Raw genomic sequence first — 25,672 nt, 5'->3', positions numbered from 1 at the left:
GGGTGATGGAATACTATTGTGCTAAAAGGAATAACAAACTGGAGAAGTTCCAGGCAAACTGGAGAGACCTCCAGGAACAGATGCAGAGCGAAAGGAGCAGAGCCAGAAGAACATTGTACACAGAGACTGATATACTGTGGTAAAATCGAATGTAATGGACCTCTGTACTAGCAACAATACAATGACCCAGGACAATTCTGAGGGATTTATGGTAAAGATGCTACCCACATTCAGAGGAAGGACTGCAGGAGAGGAAACATATAAGAAAAGCAACTGCTTGAACGCACGGGTCGGGGTGGACATGATTGGGGATGTGGACTCGAAATTACAACACCAATGCAGCCACCAGCAATTTGGAAATAGGTCTTGATCAAGGACACATGACAAAACCAGTGGAAATGTGTGTCGACCATGGGTGGGGAAAGTGTGGGGGGTGAAGGGGAAAGTAGGAGCATGAATCATGTAACCGTGTTAAAAATGATTATTAATAAATGTTAAAAAAAAAAAAAGAAAAAGAAATAGGTCTTGACCAATGACACATGTTAAAACCAGTGGAAATGGGCATCGGCTGTTGGGGGGGGGGGAGGTAAGGGGATGAAGGGGAAAGTAAGAGCATGAATAATGTAACCATGTTAACTTTTCTAAAAAATAAATATTATTAAATGTTAAAAAAATTTAAAAAAAAACATAATGTTCTTAGTCATCTGTCAGCCAGTCGGGAGTTATGTCTCTTTCCCTATACATAGCATGGAGATATATGTCCTTATGGAAAACTGCCCCAGATTTGGGAAAAATGGAATATTAGAATTGTAGGAGCTGAAAAAAGAGAACATGAAAGATATAGAGAACCAAATGGAAGAAATACATTATTGGCTATGCTTGTAACACTTCTTTTTTTTTTTTTTAAACTTTCTTTATTCTAAACCCCCAAAAAAGAACATTTCCATATATACAGCAGAATTTTTTTTAAGGAGGACTCTATATCAAAAAAGACTCTCCATTTCATAACACAAGCTTATTTTTAAAGCATATAATAAATTCCATGTTCTGTCTTACTTGTCTGTAATTCCTTCTGTGCATTTAAAAAAAGTTTCAATGTCCTCTCTTTGTTTCTGATATTGCTATTAATGCCTTCTCTTCTTCACTCCCCTCTCCCCCAATAAAAACTAGGAGAAAAAAAAACCACTTTCATAATGTAGGATTTAAATTAATATCCAACACAGAATTATAACAAAATTATATTTTATAGAGTTTATTAATAATCACTTGAAGTAGAACAAATAAAAAGGAAATGAAAGTAAAAAAAATCTTAATTATTTAACAAAATTAAGACTGTGACTAAATTCTCCTTGCCTGTTTAAAAAACCCACTCCACCAAAACCGCAACAGGAAGAGAAGAGAGTGAGAGATGGGGCTATATCCAACTTATATCCTCCTTACCTCAGCATGGAAAGTAAGGAGAATGGGATGCTGGGAATTGTAGTTTTTAGAGTAACAGATTCTAATTACACAATTAAGAAATAAGTATAGTTGAGCAAAATTAATCCACACAGTAGCCTTGTCTAAAACTGTTTGTCTTTTTCTAAACCTCAAGACCATTTCTTCTGCCCTGAGGTAGATAACATGCTTTTTTCAGAGGTCCTCTGTAGACATGGTTTGTCACTGCATCAAGTTCTTAGTTTTTCCAAAACCATTTTTTTTTAAACCCTTACCTTCCGTCTTGGAGTCAATACTGTATATTGGCTCCATGGCAGAAGAGTGGTAAGGGTGGGCAATGAGGGTCAAGTGACTTGCCCAGGGTCACACAGCTGGGAAGTGTCTGAGGCCAGATTTGAACCTAGGACCTCTCGTCTCTAGGCCTGGCTCTCAATCTCCAAAACCATTTTTATTTAAATTGTTATTCTTGTATAATTTGTTCTCCTGATCCTGCTTACTTCACTGCATCCTCTCAGGATTCACTGAGACTATTTCTTTTATAACTTCTTACAGCACAATAATATTCCTATACATTTTTGTCCAGCTATCCCCCAAATCTCTAAAGACAACCCAAAGTACCTTTTGGATTCTAGTTACTTTCCTTTTAATTCACTCCTTCAGGATCTGGAAGGTTTTTCTGTTTGTTTTGTTTTTACTCTGTATTTTCTTTTTTTCCAGGCTCAATTGTTCCTCTGTTGAATTTAATGTATTTTCACTCTAAAATCTGTATCCTTTCTTCCTCCTTTCAACTCTAGTATATTTCTTTTACCTTTTTTTCTCTTAAAACACTCAGAGCTTAGCCAATCCATTCCAAAGTCTTCTGTTTTTCTTAACTCCCTCAAATATTTTTAAGATGTAGAGTTTCTGAAGAAAGACTTATTTTTAATCCTCCTATTAAAATATTGCCATTATACCATCATAATTCTTCTTCCAATTAATCTAAATTAAATTTCTAAATTTATCTTGGCTCATGTTTGCATTTCAAAAATTTTGATTATGTTGTTTTTTCGTGAGAATTGTTTGAAAGTTCTCTATTCCTTTATAAGTTATATCTTTTGCCCTATGGGGTTATATTCAGGTGTGCAAGATTAGTTATTCTTGGCTATTAGGTTATATGATTTGATTTTTGGAATATTGTATTCCAAGATCTTCTCTAATTTATTGAAGAGTCTGCCAATTTTCATGTGAGTAATAAATGCTCATTGACTTACTACTGACTGAGCACAAGTGTGGGTCTTTGGTACTTGGACTCTTTTATGGATAGAAATTTACAAAAAAATTTTTCTTTGATAAAAGCTCTGTGTTTTTCCTATGGCATTCCTGGTACTTTTCCTTCATTTCCACAGGGTTTGTTTCCCCAGATGATGGTTAAGGAGACTAGGCTAGAAACATCACTGTTCGTAAGGCTCTTAGATTCATGTTCCTAGGCTGTCTGAGGGGAGATAGTGATCAGGATGGGAGTAGTGGTTTGATATACCTAGCAAATGCTATCTCTGGGTGTCTTCTTGCCCTGTAGGAGACAATTTGTTGGCAGTTGGAGGGAGATGTCTTCCCATTTTTCTACAGGAGTTGCTTCCCTATATGATTGCTAACAAGACTATGCTGCAAGCAGGACTGATGATCTGAAGGTGCTAGCAGTCCTAGAACTCTTGTGCTTATCTGATTTTTGGTGGCAGTTGGGCAACAGTGAGGAAAGTGCTTTTCTCTTTTTTTTAATTAAATTTAAATTTTTTTCAGATTCCATGTTGATAACAATTTTTAATACTTGTTTTTTGACTTTTTGTAATCCTTATCACCCTCCTATGCCTCCCACTTTCTAAGATAGCAGGAAATATGATATACATTGTACATGTGTTACCAAATAATATATATTTCCATGTTCATCATATTATGAAAGAAGACACATATCACTTACACTCGAGAAAAATTTGTGGAGGAAATAAAGTAAAGAATGGTATGCTTGAATCTGCATTTAGACTCCATCAGTTCTTTCTATGATGGTGACCTTTTTTGTCATAAGTCCCTTTGAGTTGTTCTAGATCCTTGCTTTGCTGATAATAGCCAAGTCATTCACAGTTAATCATTGTACATTATTGCTATTACTTATTTTGTATCATTCCATATGACTCTTTCAAGGGCTTTTTGGGTTCATGTTTTTTTATAATTTCTTATGTCACAATAGTATTCCATTATAGTCATATACTACAGCTTATTCAATCATTCTCCAATTGATAGGCTTCCCTTTAGTTTCTAGTTCTTTGCCACCTCTAAAAGAGCTGCTATTAAGCAGGATCTGGCTTCTGGTTATACTTGTTTACCTGATGCTTCACTTTCATCTTCTCAACAGTGTTTTCATTTAACTACTTTTGCTTCCACATCAAATATCACATATTAGGATATTGTTCTTCATCTGATCAAGGTCTGCTTAATATGATGTGTATACAGTCTGTGGTAGTGAAATAGATTCTTCCTCCTTTGCAAAAATCTCATTCCCAATGGTCACCTTGAAGCCTCTCATGGAGGCTTGCAGTACCTTGATGGGATTGTCTCTATGGTGATGACTCAGGTCCCCAAACCCCATTGCAGGTCTGTACCAGTGATGGCGAACCTATGGTATGGTTGCCAAAAAGGGCACATAGAGCCTTCTCTGTGGACACACCTGCAGTCACCCACCAGAGTTTGTTACTAGAAAGCCAGAGGGATTGGGGTGGGGGGCAGCAGGGAGCTGTTCCCCTCCCCTTTTCCATGCTTCTGAAGACGTTCTTCACCTCCTTCAGATGCCATTGATTTTCATCTTATATTGATTGTGGACACTTTTTGTGTAATGCCTTTGATGTCTTTCAGGAGCTAAAGGGTTTTTAAATTTTTGTTTTGTTTTGTTTTAATTTTATTATTTTTAATTTTTATTTTAATAAAAAAATTCTACATAAGTTTTTGGAAGTTATATGATCCAAATTGTCTTCCTCCCCCCTCCCAGAGCTGGCAAGCAATTCAGCCAGGGTCATACATGTATTATCATACGAAACATATTTCCATATTACTCATTTTTGTAAGTGAATAATCTTTTAAAATCAAAACCCCAAAACATATGCCCAAATAAACAAGTGATAAATCATATGTTTTCATCTGCATTTATACTCCAACAGTTCTTTTTCTAAGGGTGTATAGCATTCTTTTTCATAAGTCCCTCAGAATTGTCCTGGATCATTGTATTGTTGCTTGTAGCAAAGTCTATCATAGTTGATCATTCAACAATATTGCAGTTACTGTGTACAATGTTCTCCTGGTTCTGTTTATTTCACTCCACATTAGTTCATGGAGGTCTTTCCAAGGACCTAAAGGTTTTTGATGTGAACAAGGTTCATAAACTTTTCCATCATTATTAAGGATCATATTGAGTACCTTTCTGTTTTTAAAGTATAGGGTCTACTCAATATACCAGAGGAGCTCCTTACCCATCTTCCCTTTCCAAGCATACACAAAAATGTCAGTTTGGGCAATGATAACTTATACATAGTCCTGTGTGGATAAAATGTTGTACCATTGTACCTCAGCACTCAGAGCCACCAACATTGCAGTGAAGACTCTACAGAGTCAGGAATCCCTGAATCTGAATCTTGCTACAGATATTTCCAAGCCATCTGACCCTAGTCAAGGCACTTATCACTTTGTGCTTTAGTTTTCTCATCTGTAAAATAGGGATAATAATAGCACCTATTCTCTAGGATTCTTGTAAGGATAATATGAGATAACATATGTAAAGCACTTTGCAAATCTTAAAGTAAATGCTATGTAATGTAAAATGCTATAAAAAGCAGATAGTAATTTGGACACACTTTAATAACTTGAAGACTTAAGTACATTCTTTGGAAGACATCTTTAGTGGCTTTGTAAGGTAGTTTGTCAGACCAAATTACCAAATTAATTACAAATTAATAATTACCAAATTATTAGAATGGAATAGGGAAGACCAGAGCACTGTACTCCTCCAGATTTCTCTATCATACCCCAGAAAACTCTTGAGTCTCTAAGATCATTTTAGCCTTGGAATTCATATCTCAGAAGTACCCTCAGCCCCTGTGGCCTCACTTGGATAGCTATCATGCTATTTCTCACCTTGCTTCATTACCTCTTACTTTGCCCCTGTTCCACCCACCTTTTTGTTTCCATTTATATATAGTCTTACTCCATTAGAATGTGAGCTGCTATAAGGCAAAGCCTATTCTCCTCTTTTTTTTTTTTTTTTTTTTGCTTCTATTTGTTCCACTAGGTTTTAGCACAGTTCCAGACACATAATAATAAATACCTAAATGCGTGTTGACTGATTGGTGGCCAAGGCAGGAGGTAGACAGCACCAGAAGGAAAAGATAAGGTGGTTTTTTTTTGGCTAAACAATTAGCAGATATTTATTAAGTACTTACCATGTGTAAATGACATACACTGTAATGATGCTGAGGTTATGAAGAAAAGCAAAATGAGAACCTGCTCTCAAGGAGCTCACATTCTAATGGGGGAGAAAACATGTAAGTAAATAGGGACCTATGAGAGACAAAGCCAATAGATGGAAGGTAACTTTAAAGGGGAAAGAATTGGAGGGATGGGAAAGATCTGCTATAGAACTTGGTGTTTGAGCTAAGTCTTGAAGGAAGGCTGAAATTCTAAAAGTTGGAGGGATACAAGGAAGAGCATTTTAGGCATGTAAAGGAACAGCAAATAGATGAGTGTGGCTGGATTGTAGAGTTCATGGAGGAGAGTAAAGTGTAAGAAACCTGGAAATATATGAGGGGATCAATATTCTCCTGGTTCTGCCCACTTCACTCTGCATCAGTCCATGTAAGATACTGATAGAGAACTGAAAAGTCAAAGGATATGAATAGTTTTCAGATTAAATCAAAATTATCAAATAATCATATGGAAAAATGTTTTAAATCACCACTCTAAGAGGGGAAACTAGATATTTAAGGTATGGTCGCCAGGAATCGAATCAACCAAATTAATAGACCCAAGTCAGGATGGCTTTTATGGAAGTTTATTTACAATTAGGAAGGCTGAAGATAGGGAAATAGAGAGAAATTCTGGCCTGGACCAGAGGTCCGGACCCGATAAGGATTTAGAGGCCCCAGCAGAGGAGCACAGAGGTTAATCAAACAAGGCTACTAGCCACAAGGCCTTTTACAATTAGAGAGGCAAGAGAGGCCTCCTTGAGGGTAGAGACTCCAGAAACACCAAGGGAGGAGAAAGGAAGTTAGCCTAACTTACCCACATGACAATTCAGAGGGAAGCAGTCTGAGGTCTCACCAGAGACCCTTCAACACCAAGTTCAAAGCACCAACTGCCTCCACAGGAAGTTACCATCATATTTAAAAGATAGCATCTTTCGTTACTTCCTGCATCCACCTTCAATTTCCAGTGTACAAATGGTAGCCTCAACACTGTTTTGGACTGCCCAAAGGGCAGTCCCTTGTTCTTGATTTGTTACTTATTGTCACTTGTGGATAACTAATCTCCCCTCCCCACTAAGTTGGGTGAAGTGACATTATTTCTGATGGCTAGAGTCTAAAAATGAATGAGGATGAGCTAATTCTATTTACACACTACTGATTAGAAAAATGTAAATTATAACAACTCTGAGGTACCACCTCACACCTATCAGATTGGCTAAGATAAAGGAAATTGACAAATGTTGGAGGGGGTGTGGCAAAATTGGGAACTGATCCAACAATTTTGGGGTCAATTTGGAATTATTTCCAAAGGACTTTAAAAAACTGTACATATTCTTTAATCCAGGTCTATATCCCAAAGAGATCCAAAAAAGGAGGAAAGGGCCTTTGCACAAAAATATTTACAGCAGCTCTTTTTGTGGTAGTAAAGAATTGGAAATTGCAGGGATATCTTATCAATTGGGGAATGGCTAAACAAGTTGTGACATACGATTGTGATGGAATACTATTGTGCTATAAGAAATGATGAGCAAGATGATTTTAGAAAAAAAACTGGGAAGACCTACATGGACTGGTGCAGAGTAAAGTGAGCAGAACCAGGAAAACATTGTACACAGTAATAGTAATATTATATGATGATCAACTGTGAAAGACCATGAAAAATTTTCAGCAATTCAATGGGTCCTGGACAATTCTGAAGGACATATAACAAAAACTACTATCCACCTCCAGAGAAAGAACTATTGGAGTCAGAATGTATAATCAAAGCATATACTATTTTTCACTTTATTTTATTTGTGTTTTAACTTGGGAGTTAATTTGGAGATGACAAATATGGAAATGTTTTACATGATCATACATATTCAACCCAGATCAAATTACTTACCATTTCAGAGAGGGGGGAGAGAAGGGAGGAAAACAATTTGGATTTTATAATTTCAGAAAACATATTTTGAAGACTGCTATTACCACCCTGTATTATTACACACATACAGGGAGAAGAATCTGATGCTTGACAATTAGGAAATAATTAAAATTTAATTTAATTAAAAATGGGCAAGCAAAAAAGAAATAACCCAACTACAAATAGCTTCTTTGGAAATAAAGATCAGAGTTCAAATTCAGAAAAGTTAAATCCACTTCTAAAACTTTAAAGGAAAAAAAGAAAGAAAAGTATTAACATGTAATTGAGAGTAAAAGCAAGAAATACTTTGAAGGACTCAGAAGTCCATATCTTCTAGTCAGCTAGACATGGCTTTGACATTAGCAACCTGGTTGTAGTAGAATCATCTTAGTAGTGGTACTCTCTTCTCTTTCTCAAAGAAACTATTATGGAAATTACCTCTTGTAGTGTGACCCACCCCTGGCTCTGGAACACCATTGATGCTGAAAACATTCATCCTTAGGATCACTATTCAGTATCTTGTACATTAAGAAAGAAACATATAGCAGAAGAGATATCCAACAATCATAGGTTTAGAATTGGAAACAACTTTAGAATCTATCAAGTCCAGCTTATTCACCCACCCACCCCCATTTTATACATGAGGAAATTGAAACTGAAGCACAGAGGGATTAAGTGATTTACCTAAAGTGACATAGCTATTAAATCTGAGATGGGATGTGAGACCAGACCCTCCTAACTCCAAGTCTGGTTCCTGATCCAGTAGGACATGCTGCTCCACTGGATTTGAGGAAAGTACCAGATTTACCCTTGGAAAGGTCATGGTCTTCCTGCCATGTGTTTATAGTTTCTATAACTGCTCCTAGAGAAGGGAAAGGGGAAAAGAAATCTTCTATTTCCCATTTTTAGAAATCTAAAGGAGAGCTGATATTATCTGCATATTAAGGAACTACCTCAAAAGACACTAGAAACCATCTTCTTTCACTCCTTGGGTCCCACTTTATAAGAATCTTTCCTTGGATTAATCATAATTCCGTTAGCACATCTTTCTCCATCAATGGGTAAATTATTGGAACTAATAGAATGGAACTACTAGGAACTTCTAGTTGTGCATCCCCTTTAACAAGGGGTCAGAATACATGTGCCCCTCCCCCAAGGAGCCAAAGTATAAATGTTCAATTTTATAAGAAGTATTCCTGCCCACACACTCTTATTATATTTATTTCCTCTATTGCTTTTCTTCATAATTCCTGCCATGTTTTATAGGAGAGCTGGACATGACTGAAGCCTGAAGGTTCCTAATCCTAAATTAAAATCAGTCTTGGGAATATAAGAAACTTTTCAAAGTTATGTAGAAAAAAATGATGGTTTTTATTTGAAACGATAGTATTCCAAATGAGTCACATCATATATTGTAATTAATCTAAACAATAAAGTAAAAAAAAATTCCCTCCACCATTCTATAAACTGTATTCTCTTGGAGTTGGATCTGTATGTAAGAAAAATGCACTCTGAGGATTACTCAATCCTTTACAAATCCTATAATTCTATAATAATGCTAAATTCTATAATAATATTAAGTCTATAATAATTCATATTTATATAATATTTAAGATTTACAAAGTACTTCCCTTAAAACAATCCCTTAAGGTGAATAGTAAAATTATTAACTTCACTTCCATTTTACAGGTGAGGAGATTGAGACTCTAAATGTAGATGTCAGGTGACTTTCCAAATTTCACATAATATCAGAGCCAGGCATTGAACGTGGGTCTCCTGATTCAAGTCTTACAACATTAGTTCTGTATTCTTCCAATTATCTGTTAGTGTAAGATTTTCTTGATAATAAATACTTAGGATAGGCAGAGTCAAATATTTTTTACCTATAGTTTATTTTGCTCCATGATCACAATTTATTGTTCATGAGGGTAATTCAGAAATCACACATTAGCTGCAAGGGTTGTTGCAAGTGACTGGCCTTAATTCTCAAACAAGGCAATCCATCTCCAAATTCTGGGCATTTTCACTGGATGTACCTCATACCTGGAATGCTCTCCTCATCTCTGCCTCCTGGATTCCTTGGCTTCCTTCAAGGCTAAGCTTAATTCTAGTGCCTCCTATTATTTCCTGTTTTATCTCTCATAAAGCTTATATGCACATAGTTGTTTGCATGTTATATCCCTCATCAGATTGTGAGCTCCTCAAGGGCAAGAGCTATCTTTTACCTTTCTTTGGATCCCCTTTGCTTAGCACAGTGCTTAAAAAAAATAGGCCCTTAACAAATGTTTATTAACTGACTGACTGAAACTAACTACAATAAATATTACTTTTACTAATGCAGAAATAGAAGCAACTATTCACAGTGGATGTGTTGAAATATCAGCATACTACCATGAAACAAAAAAAAATGCAGTTAGTAGCCATCCCAAGTATTCCTTTATAAAATTCCAAATATCTAAGTCAGAACCAATGTAAATTTTTGGTTTTGTCATTATCCTACTTGTGCCTATTAATAAAAGTTTTTAAGTAGGATCATTAGTGTCTTAAAGGGTGTTAATTATTTTGACACATTTGAAAAACAGATGAGTGTTCTTTGCTAAAGCAATGAGGGTTTGGGGTGGATCCTTGTGATCCTTGCCACTGAGGAGGCTGAGGCTAGCAACTCCTTTGCTCTCAGGAGTTTAGCTGCAGGTACCTGGGCCATTTGGTTTGGTGCCTACATTAAGTTCAGCATTTATATTTTGAGTAGAATCAAGATAGTATAGTGAAAGATCACAACTGCTAAACTTCCCCCCAAAATTCTTCTACAAAACCACCACAGAAAACACCACATCAAATTCTGAGCAGAAAAATCAACAAAAAGTCAGGGTAAGTTATTTTTCCAGCCCAGAGAACTTTAAGACAGAAAAAGAGGTCTAGAGACACTGGGGTGGAGCTTGGCAGGGATTGTGGTATAAGGATGGTGGAAGTGCCACCAGCTATGGGCCTTGGAAAAAGATGTTTTCGAAAAATCTGGGAAGAATTAGATGAACTGATGCAAAGTAAAGTGACCCAGAACTAGAAGAACAATGTACACAGTATGAGCAATATTGTAATGATAATCAACTGTAAAAGACTTAGTAAGTCTGATTAATACAATGATCCATGATAATTCCAAGAACTCATGATGAAAAATGCTATCTACATCTAAAGAGAGAACTAGTAGACCAAGTGCAAACTGTAGTATGAGGGGCTTTTTTAACTGTTTTTTTTCTTGTTACTTGGTGTGTGTGTGTGTGTGTGTGTGTGTGTGTGTGTGTGTGTGTGTGTGTGTGTGTGTGTTTAACACAACATAGCTACTATGGAAATAAGTTTTGTGTGACTTCATATGGATAGTGGGTATTGAATTTCTTGCCTTATCATTGGGTAGGGAAGTGGGTAGAAAGAGGGAGAGAATTTGGAAATTAAAATTAAAATTAAAAATTGATTTAAAAAACAACTCACCATTTATATGTTTAACCCTCAGTAGTGGAAGACTACCAAGTTGTCTAGAGAATGAAGCATTGAGCAGACCAAACCTCCTATGCTAATCAGACTGGGGCCTGATCCATCCCTAGGCAAGATAGTCTTTAAAAAAAAATTGTTGGGGGCCACTGGGTAGCTCAGTGGATTGAGAGCCAGGCCTAGAGATGGAGATCCTAGGTTCAAATCTGACCTCAGACACTTCCCAGCTGTGTGACTGGGCAAGTCACTTCACCCCCATTGCCTAGCCCTTACCACTCTTCTGCCTTGGAGCCAATACACTGTATTGACTCCAAAACAGAAGGTAAGGGTTTCAATTAAAAAAAAAATTGTTCTAAGCAGTGAGGATCTTATGCTAATTTGGAGTACAACAGAATTAGTTACAAATAATATATTTTAGTCCTCCAACTAATTTCTTTTTTTAATAATTTTTTCCTCAATTATATGTAAAAATAATTTTTAACACTTTTTTAAATTTTGAGTTCCAAATTCACTTGCCCCTTCCCATCCTTCTCCCTTCCCTGAGATAGTAAGCAATCTGATATAAATTTCATATGTTTAATTTCATATGTAAGGCATTTTTCCATATCAGTCATTTTGTGGAAGAGATGTCAAATAAAAAAGGAGGAAGGAATGAAAGAAGGGAGGAAGGAAGGAAGCAGGGTGTTTTGGTCTGTATTCAGACTTTATCAGTTCTTTCTTGGAGGGAAGATAACATTTTTTTTCATGAGACCCTGGAATTGTCTTAGATTACTGCATTGCTGAGAATAACTAGGTCATTCACAATTGTTCATCAAAAAATATTGCTGTCACTATATACAATGTTCTTCTGGTTCTGCTCACTTCACTTTACGTCAGTTCATGTAAGTCTTTCCAGATTTTTCTGAAATCATCCTGCTTGTCATCTCTTATAGCACTATTATAGCCTTCCATCACAATTATATACCACAATTTGTTCAGCCATTCCCCAATTGATGGACAACTCCATAATTTACAATTTTTTGCTACTACAAAAAGAGTTGCAATAAATTTTTTTATTTTAATATATTTTTTACCCTGTTTTGGTTTTTTTACACTATATTCCCCCAAGTCATATACATTATAGCAGATGATTTTAATTCTTTTTTCTTTTAAATTTTTCTCTAAACTAACCAACATTTTTTTAAAAGTCTGATGTTACATATTACATTTTAATTCCTGGTCCTCCTCTTTTTCCAAGAAACTGAGTCTTCTCAAACATTTTCTTTGAGGGCCAAACATGGAGATGATAATTTGGTCACATTCTCTTCTAATGACTTTTGTTGTTGTGATGGTAGTGGTTTGTTTTTCCCCCCATCTGCATTGTTGTAATTATTCTGTTTATTGTTTTTCCTGTTCTACTTACTTTATGTTGAATCAGTTAATAGATATCCTTTCATGTTCTCTATTCCACAGGGCCTAGAATGTGATAAACTTTAAATAAATATTTGTTGATTAATTGATTTGTGGACTATACAAGATCTGAGACTGAATTTCAGAAATGTCTAAGAAAAAGAGGTATGAGATCGAAGTCCTGGGAAGCATCTTGGATAAGATTCAGTAGGATCCAGAAACAAAAAGAGAATAGCAAGGATGATGAGGCTTCTTATTTATGATGTAGAGTATAAGTTAAAGGAATTGAGACTTATTTAGTCTAAAGAAGTAAAAGGCAGGGGGAGGTCATGAAAATGGTTACCACGCAAATGACAGGTTGTTGAATGGAAAAGAGACTAAACTTGTTCTACTAGGTAATTGAGGACTGGATTAAAAGCAGTGAATAGTAGATTTAGAAAAGCAAATATATATATATATATATATATATATATATATATATACAGGAGGTCTTCAATTAAATGCTGGATGCTAGCTCATCAAGTATGTGTAGATGAAATTCTTATTTAGGCATAGTTTAGACTAAAAAATATCTCTGAGATTCTATGATTCATGAAAAGAGATAGTAAGAGAAATCAGAATGACAGTGAAGTTAGTTACCTATAGTCATAATTGGTTATTTTATGGATTATGAAGAAAGTAAATATTGTCAGAAAAAATGAGAAGCAGTTTGAAAACATTAGAATCTAAAGCATTTGGACCATTGGAAGAGAGCATTTTGAGAGCATCATTAACTTGGTTTAACATTCCAGCCTAATCCTAAACTTTTTTATTTTTTTATTTTTTGTAGAGATATTTTATTTTACCAATAACATGTAATAATAGTTTTCTGCATAAGGAACAAATATTTTGATACAAATAGATCCTTTTCCCTTTTTTAAAAAAAAATCTCTTCAGGATACAGATCTAGTAATAGTAATGATGGATTAAAAAGAATGTACAATTTTAGAATCCTTTGAGCATAGTTCCAAATTCCTCTTCAGAATGGTTAAATCAGATCACACCTCCACCAACAGGGTATCAGTGCCTCAATTTTCCTACATCCCCTCCAACATTTATCATTTTTCTTTTCTGACATCTTGACCAATCTAATAGGTATGAAGTGGTACCTTAGAGTTTTTTAATTTGCATTTCTCTAATCAAGAGTGATTTAGAAAACACAGAAGAAAAACAACTGCTTGATCACATGGGTTAATGGGGATATGATTGGAGACATAGACTCTAAATGATCACTCTAGTGCAAATATTAATAATAGGAAAATAGGTCTTGATCTACACATGTAAAACCCAGTGAAACTGTTCGTTGGCTATGGGAGGGGGTTAGGAGAAGGGGAGAGAAAGAACATAAATCATGTAACCATGGAAAAATATTCTAAATCAAATAAATTTTTTCAAATAAAAAAGAGTGATTTAGAGCATCTTTGTATGACTATAGATAGCTTTGATTTCTTCATCTAAAAACTTTTTGTTTATATCCTTTAACCATTTATCAATCCTCCAACTAATTTCTATGAAAGTAGATTTTCTTAAAAATGACCTCCAGGTCAAGTACACTTATATTAAAATTTTCCTGTTTTGCCATTAGTTCTCTGTTTTGTCTTCCCACTCACAGGGACTCCAATCATCAAGCTAAATCCCTGGATAGTGAAATTGAAGCTTATAAGAAATCAATCATGAAGGAGGAAGAAAGGAATGAACTACTGGCAAGAATTTTAAACCGTGCTGAGAATGATGCTAATACTAACCAGAAACTGATCTCTCAATGCACAACCAAGCATGAAGCCCTGCAAAAAGAGTTTACCACCTATACCCTCACACTGCACAGTACTGAGGAAGCCTACTCCCAGACTTATTCGGTATGACCCAAGGCATAGTGCAGGAATATTTGGGTGTTGAGAAATTGATTTTTATAAATACTGGCATAAATTTGGAATTATGCCCAAAGGGTCGTCTGCCCTTTAATCCAGCCATACCACTGATGGGTTTGTACCCCAGAGAGATAATAAGGAAAAAGACTTGTACAAAAATATTCATAGCTGCGCTCTTTGTGGTGGCAAAAAATTGGAAAATGAGGGAATGCCCTTCAATTGGGGAATGGCTGAACAAATTGTGGTATCTGTTGGTGATGGCATACTATTGTGCTCAAAGAAATAATGAACTGGAGGAATTCCATGTGAACTGGAAAGACCTCCAGGAATTGATGCAGAGTGAAAGGCGCAGAACCAGGAGAACATTGTACACAGAGACTGATACACTGGGGCACAATTGAATGTAATAAGCTTTTCTACTAGCAGCAATACAATGATCCAGGACAATCCAGAGGAACTTATGAAAAACAACACTATCCACATCCAGAGAAAGAATTGTGGGAATAGAAAAGCAAAAGAAAAACATATGATCAGTCACATGGTTCAATGGGGATATGATTGGGGGGGTGGGTTGTGGCATTAAAAGATCACTCTATTATACAAATAAGAATAACATGGAAATAGGTTTTGAACAGTGATACATGTATAATCCAGTAGAATTGCTTAGCTCTGGGAGGGAGGAGGGAAGAGGAGTCAGAAAAAAATCATTAATCATGTAACCATGGAAAAATATTCTTAATTTATTAACTATAAATAAATGCTGGCATACTTGAAGGCCTACATCTTGTAGCATGATTCCATGCTTTGTCTTGTGTTTCTCTGTCTTTCTAGGAGCGGGCAGCATGCATAAATGAAATGCAAACTCTCCATCAAAACATTGAAAACGAGTATGATCATAAGAAGAACAAGGAGAACAGCATCATAGAGAAGCTACAGGACCAGAAGATGTCCAGCAAAATGATGAAATATTTCACCCATCTATTGACGAAGCTTCAGAAGAAAAAGACAGACATGGTAGGGCAATTCTTTACAAGTCATCAACAGCATAGAGATCGTCTTTTATTTCTTCTTATTCTTAGATTACAGCTTTATAGGCAAGAAGGGTGATACCATCTCATCTGGGCTCTCCCCACTAACATCCTGTCCAATTAAAAAATGTCATCTTATGTTTGATTTGTAATTATAGTGCCTAAATATAGTGCCTTCTTTGCTATGTTTATACCATACTTTATTGGGGAACCACATTTATTTTTGACTGTCTTTCATATAACAAGTTATTTACTGGACCATTAGGAAGAGTCAAGATTAAAGGCTTGGTGTTTACTTTGATATCTGGAAATTTAAACATAAGAATAAAGGATCCAGACTTGAAAGCCTATCTAAAGATTATCTAGTACAATTCCCTCATTTTTCAAAATGGAGAAATGGGGGTTCTGTGAAGTTATAAGTTGTACAGGGTCTCTCAAAAGTCTTAGTGCAGTTTTAAACTTTAATAGGGTATCCCTAAAGTTTTCAGTTTTAATGGCTTAAAACTGAACTAAGATTTTTGGGACACTTTTTAGAAGAAATAAGTAACAGAACTAGGATTTGAACCTATCACACTCCTAGTTAGCATGCAAATTCATATCTTCTTCACACACTTTAGTTGGTTTTGTCATGTCTCTATTTTGCCCCTGTATTTCTTTACAGGATGATTTCAAAGTTTTAGAGCTATAATCAAATTCAGGTCTGGCTTTAATAAAGTTGATATTGTGGTAATAAAAGTTTGGGCTTTGGATTATTACTAGAAAAGTAGAGAAAGCAGAACAACCTAAGACAGTTTTAGACTTAATACTTCAGTCTTCCAAGGATGAACCATAATAGAATTGATGGTGGGGCAAAGACCTGATGTATAATCTCATTATGGCTCAATATTCTAATGGCCTACTTCACAAATTATCCAACAATAATATTTAGTCCCAGGCACGTAGTACTCCTTGACCCAAATGTCAAGGATGATATTCAATTTCTAGGACGGTTGCTTTATAATAATATCAACTAGAAGTGGTACTTAGACTTTTAACAAATTGGGTCTTTCATGGGACAAAACTTGCTACTCATTCTTGTGATGAACATCATAAGGGAGAGGACATTAGTAGGTTATCTGGTCATTTATTTGTAATTTCTGTAACTGAACATTCAGGTGTAAAGTGAAAAGATATGGGCTATACAATATGAGAAAGCCCATATTCATTTACAACTTCTTATAAACTTAAACTTTTAAACTTAAAACTTAAGTTTACTTCTCATAACTTGTTACAAAGGAAAGTAGTAAATATGGCAAATATAATTTTTCCTACTTCTTTCTTCTAACCATTTAGGTGACACATCTTTCCAAAATTGATGGTGAAATTGCTCAGACTGCTCTTAATATCACAAATACCAATATCCGAAAAGAAGCATATCAAACTACACTTACAGAATTGGACAAGGAAGTAGAAAAGATCAATGAACTCATCAATAATAGTGAAAGTGAAATTGCTAGACGTACAATACTGATTGAACGCAAGCAAGGGCTCATTAATGTGTTTAACAAGAGAGTGGATCAAATTATTTCTGAATTGGGGGTAAGAATCTATGTCCCTGGTCAGGCCAGTCATGATTGACATTTTCTTTGATATAAGCCCCAATCATTTAAGAGTCTTCTTATGCACAGAAAACAATGCAGTAATTTAAAAAATAATACCCCTACCTACTTCACTGGGGATCAGTCAATAATGTATTTATTAAGAATCTATTATAGGGGGCAGCTGGGTGGCTCAGTGGATTGAGAGCCAGACCTAGAAATGGGAGGTCCTAGGTTCAAATCTGTCCTCAGACACTTCCTAGCTGTGTGACCCTGGGCAAGTCACTTGACCCCTATTGCCTAGCCCTTATTAATCTTCTGCCTTGGAGCCAATAAGGTAAGGGTTTAAAAAAAATTTTTTTTAAAAGAATCTATTATATACCAGGCACTGTGCTAGACTCCAAGGGATGCAAAGATAAAACTGAAATAGTCTTTGCCATCAAGAAGTTTATTTTGTATTGAGAAAAACAACTAAGGCATACAGAGGCAGCTAGGTGGCACAGTAGATAAAACACTAGGGCTAAAGACAGAAAGATCTAAGTTCAAATCCAGTCTCAGACACTTATTAGCTATGTGTCCTTTGGCAAGTCAGTTAACCTCTATGCACTTCAGTTTCATCAACTGCAAAATGGGTATTAAAATAATAGGGTTGTTGTGAGGATCAAGTGAGATAATATTTGTAAAGTGCTTACCACAGTGCCTGGAATATAGTAAGTACTTAATAAATGCTTGCTGCCTTCTATAAGTTATATACAACATATATACACAGTAAATAATCAGGTAATTTCTTTGGGTGGGTGGAGGCACTAGAATAAGGTAAATCTTCTCATAGGAGATGGCATTTGAAGTGGGCTCTGAAGAAGACCAGGATCATAAGAAACAAAGATGTAGGGGCAGCTAGGTGGTTCAGTGGAATGAGAGTCAGGCCTAGAGACCAGATGTCCTGGGTTCAAATCTAACCTCATCTTTACTAGTTTTACTAGCTATGTGACTAGCTAAGTAAGTCACTTAGCCCCAGTTGCCTAACTCTTAATGCTCTTCTGCTTTGGAACCAATATACAATATTGATTCTAAGAGGGAAAGTAGGGGTTTAAAAAAAAGTTAATTGAAATCACTGGCTAGTTATTAATGGGAAGCACACTGGTAGATCCTCATGAGTGATTAGAGTATTAGGAACCCCTCCTATCAATGTTACCCCTAGAACCCTGAGAGGACATGTCCTTTGGAAAACCCAAACTGTGAGCATGGTTTTACACTGAAGGAAGTAGCCTCAGAAGGACACTATATATACAATAAATTTTTCTGGAACATAGGGCTGGGATTCTAGTTGATGATGAAAATGATGACAATATGCCACAGTCCCAGGAATAAGAGCTACATTTCTTGATTAAGTTTGGAGCTGCTCAGGATAAAAATGCTCTCTGAACCCAATACTCCACACTGTTAGGTCAGGCACTCCTCTTCAGAAGCCCCTCTAACCTACCCCCCCAAGGTGGAAACAAGAAGCTTGATGGACGGTATTGAAATAACATCTCTTCTTCAGGGAGAAGAGTTGGGACCGGTCGAAGTAGAAATCAGAAGAGTGACCAAATTGATAGAGGAATATAATTCAAACATCATTCAGCAACAGATGAAATGGCTTCGACTACAGCAAGAACTAGTCAAACTAACCCACGAACAGGAGGATCAGTTGGCCTCGGTGGATATGTTTAAGAAACAGATTACAATCATGGAACAAAAGAAACTTCGGCTAGAGAGTAAGTATCATCGAAGCAATTGCATATTAGAAATTGTCTTCCATTAGCCCTAGAGTTAGCAAAGATGAAGATTTGTTCTCTTTTTCTGATTCGGCTTGCCTCAGTGACCCTGAGATATCCTGTTTTCTGTATAATAGAAGTTGTGACCTTCAAGCATCTTGCTTTCCAGATGGGATAAATGTTCCTTCTGTCCCCCTCTTCCCTCCACTCCCTACCCCCCACCAGTTAGAATTCAGAGTGCTAAGGGAATGGTGAAGATGCCTTTTTTTGTCCCTCTTTCCCTAAGGGCACACTAGCTTGTTTCATTTCTATCTCAGACAAGCAGACTATTAAACAAATGGAATATTTATGCTTGAGATGATTCCAAATTACAGTTTCTCCTTTGCATATAACTTGACTCTCAAATGTCTACTGCATTGTTCTATCTCAGTATGAGAACAATATCATGGCAGCATCTGTGCAGTGAACCTACAAGATTACCATTAATATAGAGATCTTTGCTGAGAGTTACTTTAGTAAGTTGTGACTGCATTAAAAAAAATTTTAACAGTTTATTCCAAACTTTATTTAGAGAGACAATCAACTTATATTAAATGTAGTGTAAGAATTAAATTTCAGAGACTGTTCCTTAGAATTTTATAAAGTTTATTAGAATCACTTAGATAGATAAAAGATCAGAAATAGGTAGAAGGATAAAAGTAAAATAGTCTAATCTCAACTACCTCACCCTAGCAGCAGTTCTCCTAACCCTGGATCATCCCTTTTATTCCTTCTTTTATTCTTTAACTCCTTCCTGGGTCAAATTCAGGGTCATGTCCGGATCAAGTACATAGGCCACACTGAGTGACATAACTAGGTGTCCAGCCTAAGTGACATAAGAGATGTAGCTCCAGGAGTGCAGAGATATAAGCAGGACCCCATGTGTAATCCTAGGAGAGGATTCTTTTCACACAGTAGTCATATGTGATCGTATTGGAATAAATTTATGCCATGTATGTTACATAAAGAATAATCCCCTCTTAAAAGTTTTTATTTCCCTTCCCAGAAAGCCATTCTATATGGCAAATAGCATTTCTCCAGTCTTGTAATGCTTCTCTTTTATCCAGGTCAAAGGTTTGTATTTCCATTGTCACCAGGGAAGAAACATTACAGGATGGTATCCTTCCGCCCAAGAAGGCAGAGACTAGGAAAAGCCACTGATGGTGCTGAGAGTTCAAGAACTACTAAACCATCTTGCTTTTTTGCTTGACTTGATTTGTTCTTCCATAGGAATTGGGTTCTTTGATTTGTTTTGTTTTATATCTGTTTTGGACCTCATGGGGAATTTTGCTCTTTCTTTATCTTGCTAAACAGAAAAGATTGACCAAGAGAAGAGTGAGATCAAAGAAATTGAATGTCACATGAAAGAAATGGACAATGACCTGAAAAAATTTAATACTTTGATCTGCAAGAACAGATGCAGCACTGAAGAGCTACAGCAGGGCAACTTGGTGACTGAGAATGAATTTGTCCGGTCACTCAAGGTACTGCAGGCTGATACCTACAAGAGAATGGGGGAAACTCCATCTCTCTCTCCCTAATTTGAGGAAGATGAGATCTTGGTAAAGAGTTTTATGTTAAATTCTGCTCTGTTAAAGTTAACAGATGGCTTGATTTTTCAACTATAGGCATCTGAGAGAGAATCCATTGAAATGCAAGAGAAGCTGGTCTTTTTGAATGAAGAGAAAAAGTCTCTCCTGAATAAACTGGTGGAAGCAGAGTGAGTGTTTATTATTTTGTTTTCCTCAGTTGGTCACTAAAATCTTCTCAGTCCTTGGCTAGAAACTTGACTTTTAAGACCAGAAATGCCCAAGCCTTCATCCTGCCTCTGCTTTGTACTGTTAACTGATAGTATTGTTGTTTTATATACTATTTTCCAACAACTTGTTGGCATTGTATTGTACTATTGTTGGTACTTTAGGACTCCATTTAAATGAACAACATAATTGAGAGCCTAATATAGATAGAATATCAAGTAAAATCATTTTTAAAATTATGAATAAAGGGGGAAGTAGCACATACAGATCTCTAATTATGTTTTAAGTTGATAGTTATAAAAATTATTTGATACCAGTTTTTAATGGAATAGATAAACAGATTAGACAAAGAATAATAAAAATAAACTCAATAATATAATATTTAATAAATTTGAAAATATAAATTAGGAAAGAACTCTTTTTTACAAGATTTACAAGCAGCTGTAACTGTTTTTTTGTTTGTTTGTTTTTTTGCACATATGGGTTCATGTCCAAGCTCTTTAGGGTTCAGGCCTAGTTATATTTCTGGGTCAGAGACAGTTTAGTGACTTTTGGAGCATAGTTTCAAATGGCTTCCTAAAATAAGTGGACCAGTTCTACAAATAAAATAAATTAACATGCCAGTTTTCCCACAACTCCTCCAACATTGCCCATCACCTTTTTTGTTGTCTTTGCAAATCCAGTGGGTTTGAGACCCATCAGAGTGTAACCTCAGAGTTACTTAATTTGCATTTCTCTAATGATTAGTGTTTTAGAGTATTTTTTTAACATGGTAGTTAAAAGCTTAAATTTCCTCATTTAAACTACTTGTTTCTATCCTTTGACAATTGATTGAAGAATGACTTTTATTCTTGTAAATTTGAATCAGCTCCTTAGAAATTAGACCTTTATTAGAGAAATTTGCTGAAATGGATATTTTCATTGCTAACTTGTTTTATAGAATTCTCACTACAACACAAAAAACTTAAACATAGTCTTGGTGTAGTAGCAGCAGAATAATGGGTGCTCAATTTAATTACACCCAGGTTCTCTAATTTTAGCTCTAAAATGTCTTGGTTCTAAATTTATAACGAATGCTCCAAAACAAGAGTAGCCTTGGAAGTAAGAGAGAACCTTTTGGTTTACCTTTGTTTCTCATTGCTTTTTTACCCCTTACCTTTCAAGACACCAGATTATGCTTTGGGAGAAAAAAATCCAGTTGGCAAAAGAGATGCGAGCTGCAGTAGATTCAGAAACTGGCCAGGCTGAGATCCGAACCATGAGAGCAGAGATTCATAGAATGAATGTGAGTATAAATAGAGAGAAGAAAAAAATATGTCAATGAGTCAGACCTTGTAACAGTAATACCAAAACAAAGACCTACACAGACAAATACAGTACAACTTGTTCCTTATTTTTTTCCAAAGGTATCTATAAATATCTGCAAAAGATACTATAGAAAAAAAATCTAAATTAATCTGAGGATGTAGTCTTGCTTTAATTATAATAAGAACACTTTATCTTTTAGCAATGGAATTCAAATACAACTTCTAAGAAAAGAAATATATCTTACTCAAAGGCAAATTATATGATTTTTAACTTACTAGTCTCATGTTTTTCTAGGTTCATTTTCCTGAATCTTTAAAATTATCTAGAAAGAAACAACATAAATTTGGTTATTATACTAAAGCTTTCAGTGCAAAGACTCAGGCCTAAGAAAAGAAAAAAACCACCATGGACAAGGAAGAAAGATAAATGCAAATATAGGTAATAGCCTGCAGATTTTTATAGCATTTCTTCAGGAATCTGAGGGTTACTTCCATCAGATGCATATAACGTTGTCATGACATTGAATCTTAGACTCACACACCATTTGGAGCTAAACAAAATTGGGTAAGGAGATAAAAGTATTTGACCATAGTTCTGTTTGTTTTTTGTTTTTTTTAAGCATATAGCAAGACTGACTTAAAAAGAATGGGTTAATATTAGGTAAATACACAATATGATGAATTATGTCAAGAAAAATATTAAAATAATTAGGAGACACAAAATGCTTTTGATAAAATATAATTATCTACTTGCAATTTTTAAAAAACGAAAACATAAAGGATAGATTTTTATGATAACAAAAATTCAGAGTGAGTAAAAACTACATCAGCCCGGAGATTTTACTTGTTTGAATACTGCTTTAGTTCTAGATAGACAGTTTTATATTTTTATGGATTTAAGGTGGAAATAGATTAAGCAATTGTGAAGTATGAATTAGACTTTTTTTTGTCTAGCATCAGCAACTTCTAAATTTCTCAACCAAACTGAAAACACCTCTACTTAACTAGTAAGAGAATTCACAAAAGGCACTTACTTGGAGAGCTCCACCCTTTTAACCCAATCAATCAGAAACTTGTGAATCCTATGATAAGAGTTGAGGCCTTCAGAGGATGAGAGGTGTAAATCCCACAGACGCTGACCCCCTGGGCAGTGCTAGGCAATTTGGAAGCTGTGATTGTGAAGAGAGGAAGGGACAAAAAGGACTATAAAAGTCCTGATCTTTTTCGGTTGTCATTTTTGGTAGTCGTCTTCGACTGGTGACCTGCCTCTTAGAGGTAACTTGGGGCTTGGACTGTTTCTTGGGTGATTGAGTAGCTGGCCTTCCTTTCCTGGTTTCTGGAGTGATTAGTTCCAGAGAGGCCTTCCCCTCTTGGAGGAGGCTGCATGGATGGAACACCAGGTCCTCCCTTGGAGGGTTAACAAGCCCTGCTGGGCTGAGCAGAGCACCAGAACAATATTTAGTGTAATAGGCTAGACATCTTCTCTACCCTCTTTTTTTTTTTAAACTGTTAACTTCTGTGTATTGGCTCCTAGGTGGAAGAGTGGTAAGGGTGGGCAATGAGGGTCAAGTGACTTGCCCAGGGTCACACAGCTGGGAATGTCTGAGGCCAAATTTGAACCTAGGACCTCCCATCTCTAGGCCTGACTCTCAATCCACTGAGCTACCCAGCTGCCCCCTCTACCCTCTTTTTGTATTTTTCTACTTTCACTCTTTCCACCTCTTTGCAAATAAAGCTACTAAAAGTCATTTTGGCTTGAGCTATAATAATTTTAAATTGGCAACCACAATATTAATTTAGAATTCTCACATATTTAGTCAAACCTTTAATTTAATTCCTTACAGTAATACAGGAAATATTTCAATGTTATATTTTATTTTGCAGTTTCTATTTTTATATTCTTGAACTGCAATATTTTTGCTTTTCAGATTTTAAAACATTTTGAAAGTTGGACACAACTTGTCACTTCAAAAGGATGTATTTATCATACCAGTCCATTGTCCAGGTTGTTCCAAAACGAAGTTGATATCGAAAAAATGTATTTGAGCTGTGTGACAAGGCACTTAACTCCCATTGCCTGGCCCTTACCACTCTTCTGCATTGGAACTAATACACAATATTGATTCTAAAATGGAAGATAAGGGTTGTGTTTTTTTTTAATTATTTGAACCTGAGTTGTAATATATGAAATAATATTAAAGCCATTCATATTAAACATAGATATAAAGCAAGGTTACCTATTGTCATCACCACTATTTGACATAGTTTTAGGAATGTTAGCCATAGATAAAAAGTAAGAAAAATTTATTACTCAAATAAGCATGGCAAAGAGATTAAAATATCTCTATTTGTAGATGATATGTTGATATGAATATATTTTTTAAATTGTGAAGAGACTAGCCAAAAAAAAGTAATGTTATAAATTTAGCAAGCCCCTGGGATATAAATAAACCTCCCCCAAAAAACACTCCACAAAATTCAAAATCTCATAAGGGATAGGAGGAAGGCCTTGGTAAAGAAAAGGGCCATCTCTTTCTCAGAGACTACATTAAAAGAGGATGAGGATAAAGTTGTACAGAGATTTTGAGGTATAGAATAGAATGTGGAGATTCATAGCAGATGATGTTTTCTAAATAAAGTTAGGAGTGGGAAAAGGCAGCATGGTAGCCTCTTGAGAGAGGAAATTTGAACAGTTGCTAAGGGGAGTGTGATAGTCAAGGAAGAATAAAATGGTTGCCTTGTTGTAGGGCAGCTAGGTAACACAGTGAAGTAAAGAAGACTAAACTTTCTGAGTTCAAATCTGTCCTCTGACACTTGCTATGCAGCCCTTGGCAAGTCACTTAATTCTGTTTGTCTCTGTTCTTCATCTGCAATAAGCAAGAAGGTAAATGGTAAACCAACTCCAGTAACTTTGCCAAGAAAACCCCAGTGAGATCAGGAAGAGTCAGGCACAACTAAAACAACTGGATGATAACTTGTTGTAGTGAAGACCCAGCTGGGATCTGATAACATGAACTGTAGGAGGCTCAGTTGGTGAAATGAAATGACTTCTTCCAGCTATGGTCAGCATTATCAGAGCAGAAGTAAAATACCTAGGAGTCTACTAGCAAGACAAACAGGAATTATATGAACACAATTATAAAACACTTAGACTTAGTATTTTTACATATTTTTACATCATAGCTAGATGGCACAGACCCACCTTCAAATGAGGTCAAATGTGGCCTCAGACATTTCCTAGTTGTGTCACTTAACTCTATTTACCTCAGTTTCTTCATCTGTAAAATGAGCTGGAGAATGGCAAGCCACTCCACTATCTTCACAAAGAAAACCCCAAATGGGGTCACAAAGAGCTGGATATGACTGAACAGAAACAACAAATTTTTTTTTATTTTTTTTTTAACATTTATTAATATTCATTTTTAACATGGTTACATGATTCATGCTCCCCTTTCCCCTTCAACCCCCCCCGTGCCCCCCCCCACCCTTGGCCGATGCGCGTTTCCACTAGTTTTGTCATGTGTCCTTGAACAAGACCAATTTCCAAATTGTTGGTAGTTGCATTGGTGTGGTAGTTTCGAGTCTACACCCTCAGTCATGTCCACCC

At 35.9% G+C, this 25,672-nt stretch overlaps 1 protein-coding gene across 1 annotated transcript in view; it reads left to right on the top strand.

Moving 5' to 3' along the window:
• The window catches only part of CCDC40 (coiled-coil domain containing 40), a 101,355-nt gene that overhangs the window by 52,008 nt on the left and 23,675 nt on the right, over positions 1–25,672 (top strand). The window contains exons 11-17 of the mRNA XM_044674330.1: positions 14,345–14,588; positions 15,432–15,614; positions 16,961–17,206; positions 18,749–18,962; positions 20,316–20,485; positions 20,630–20,721; positions 21,923–22,043. Of these exons, the coding sequence (XP_044530265.1) occupies positions 14,345–14,588; positions 15,432–15,614; positions 16,961–17,206; positions 18,749–18,962; positions 20,316–20,485; positions 20,630–20,721; positions 21,923–22,043 (1,270 nt within the window). The remainder of the gene's footprint in view (positions 1–14,344; positions 14,589–15,431; positions 15,615–16,960; positions 17,207–18,748; positions 18,963–20,315; positions 20,486–20,629; positions 20,722–21,922; positions 22,044–25,672) is intronic.

This window comes from Gracilinanus agilis, chromosome 4 (genome assembly GCF_016433145.1).
Source record: "Gracilinanus agilis isolate LMUSP501 chromosome 4, AgileGrace, whole genome shotgun sequence".
NCBI lineage: Eukaryota > Metazoa > Chordata > Mammalia > Didelphimorphia > Didelphidae > Gracilinanus > Gracilinanus agilis.
Note: the sequence above shows the minus strand (reverse complement) of the source record. Positions and strands in the feature narration are given on the sequence as shown.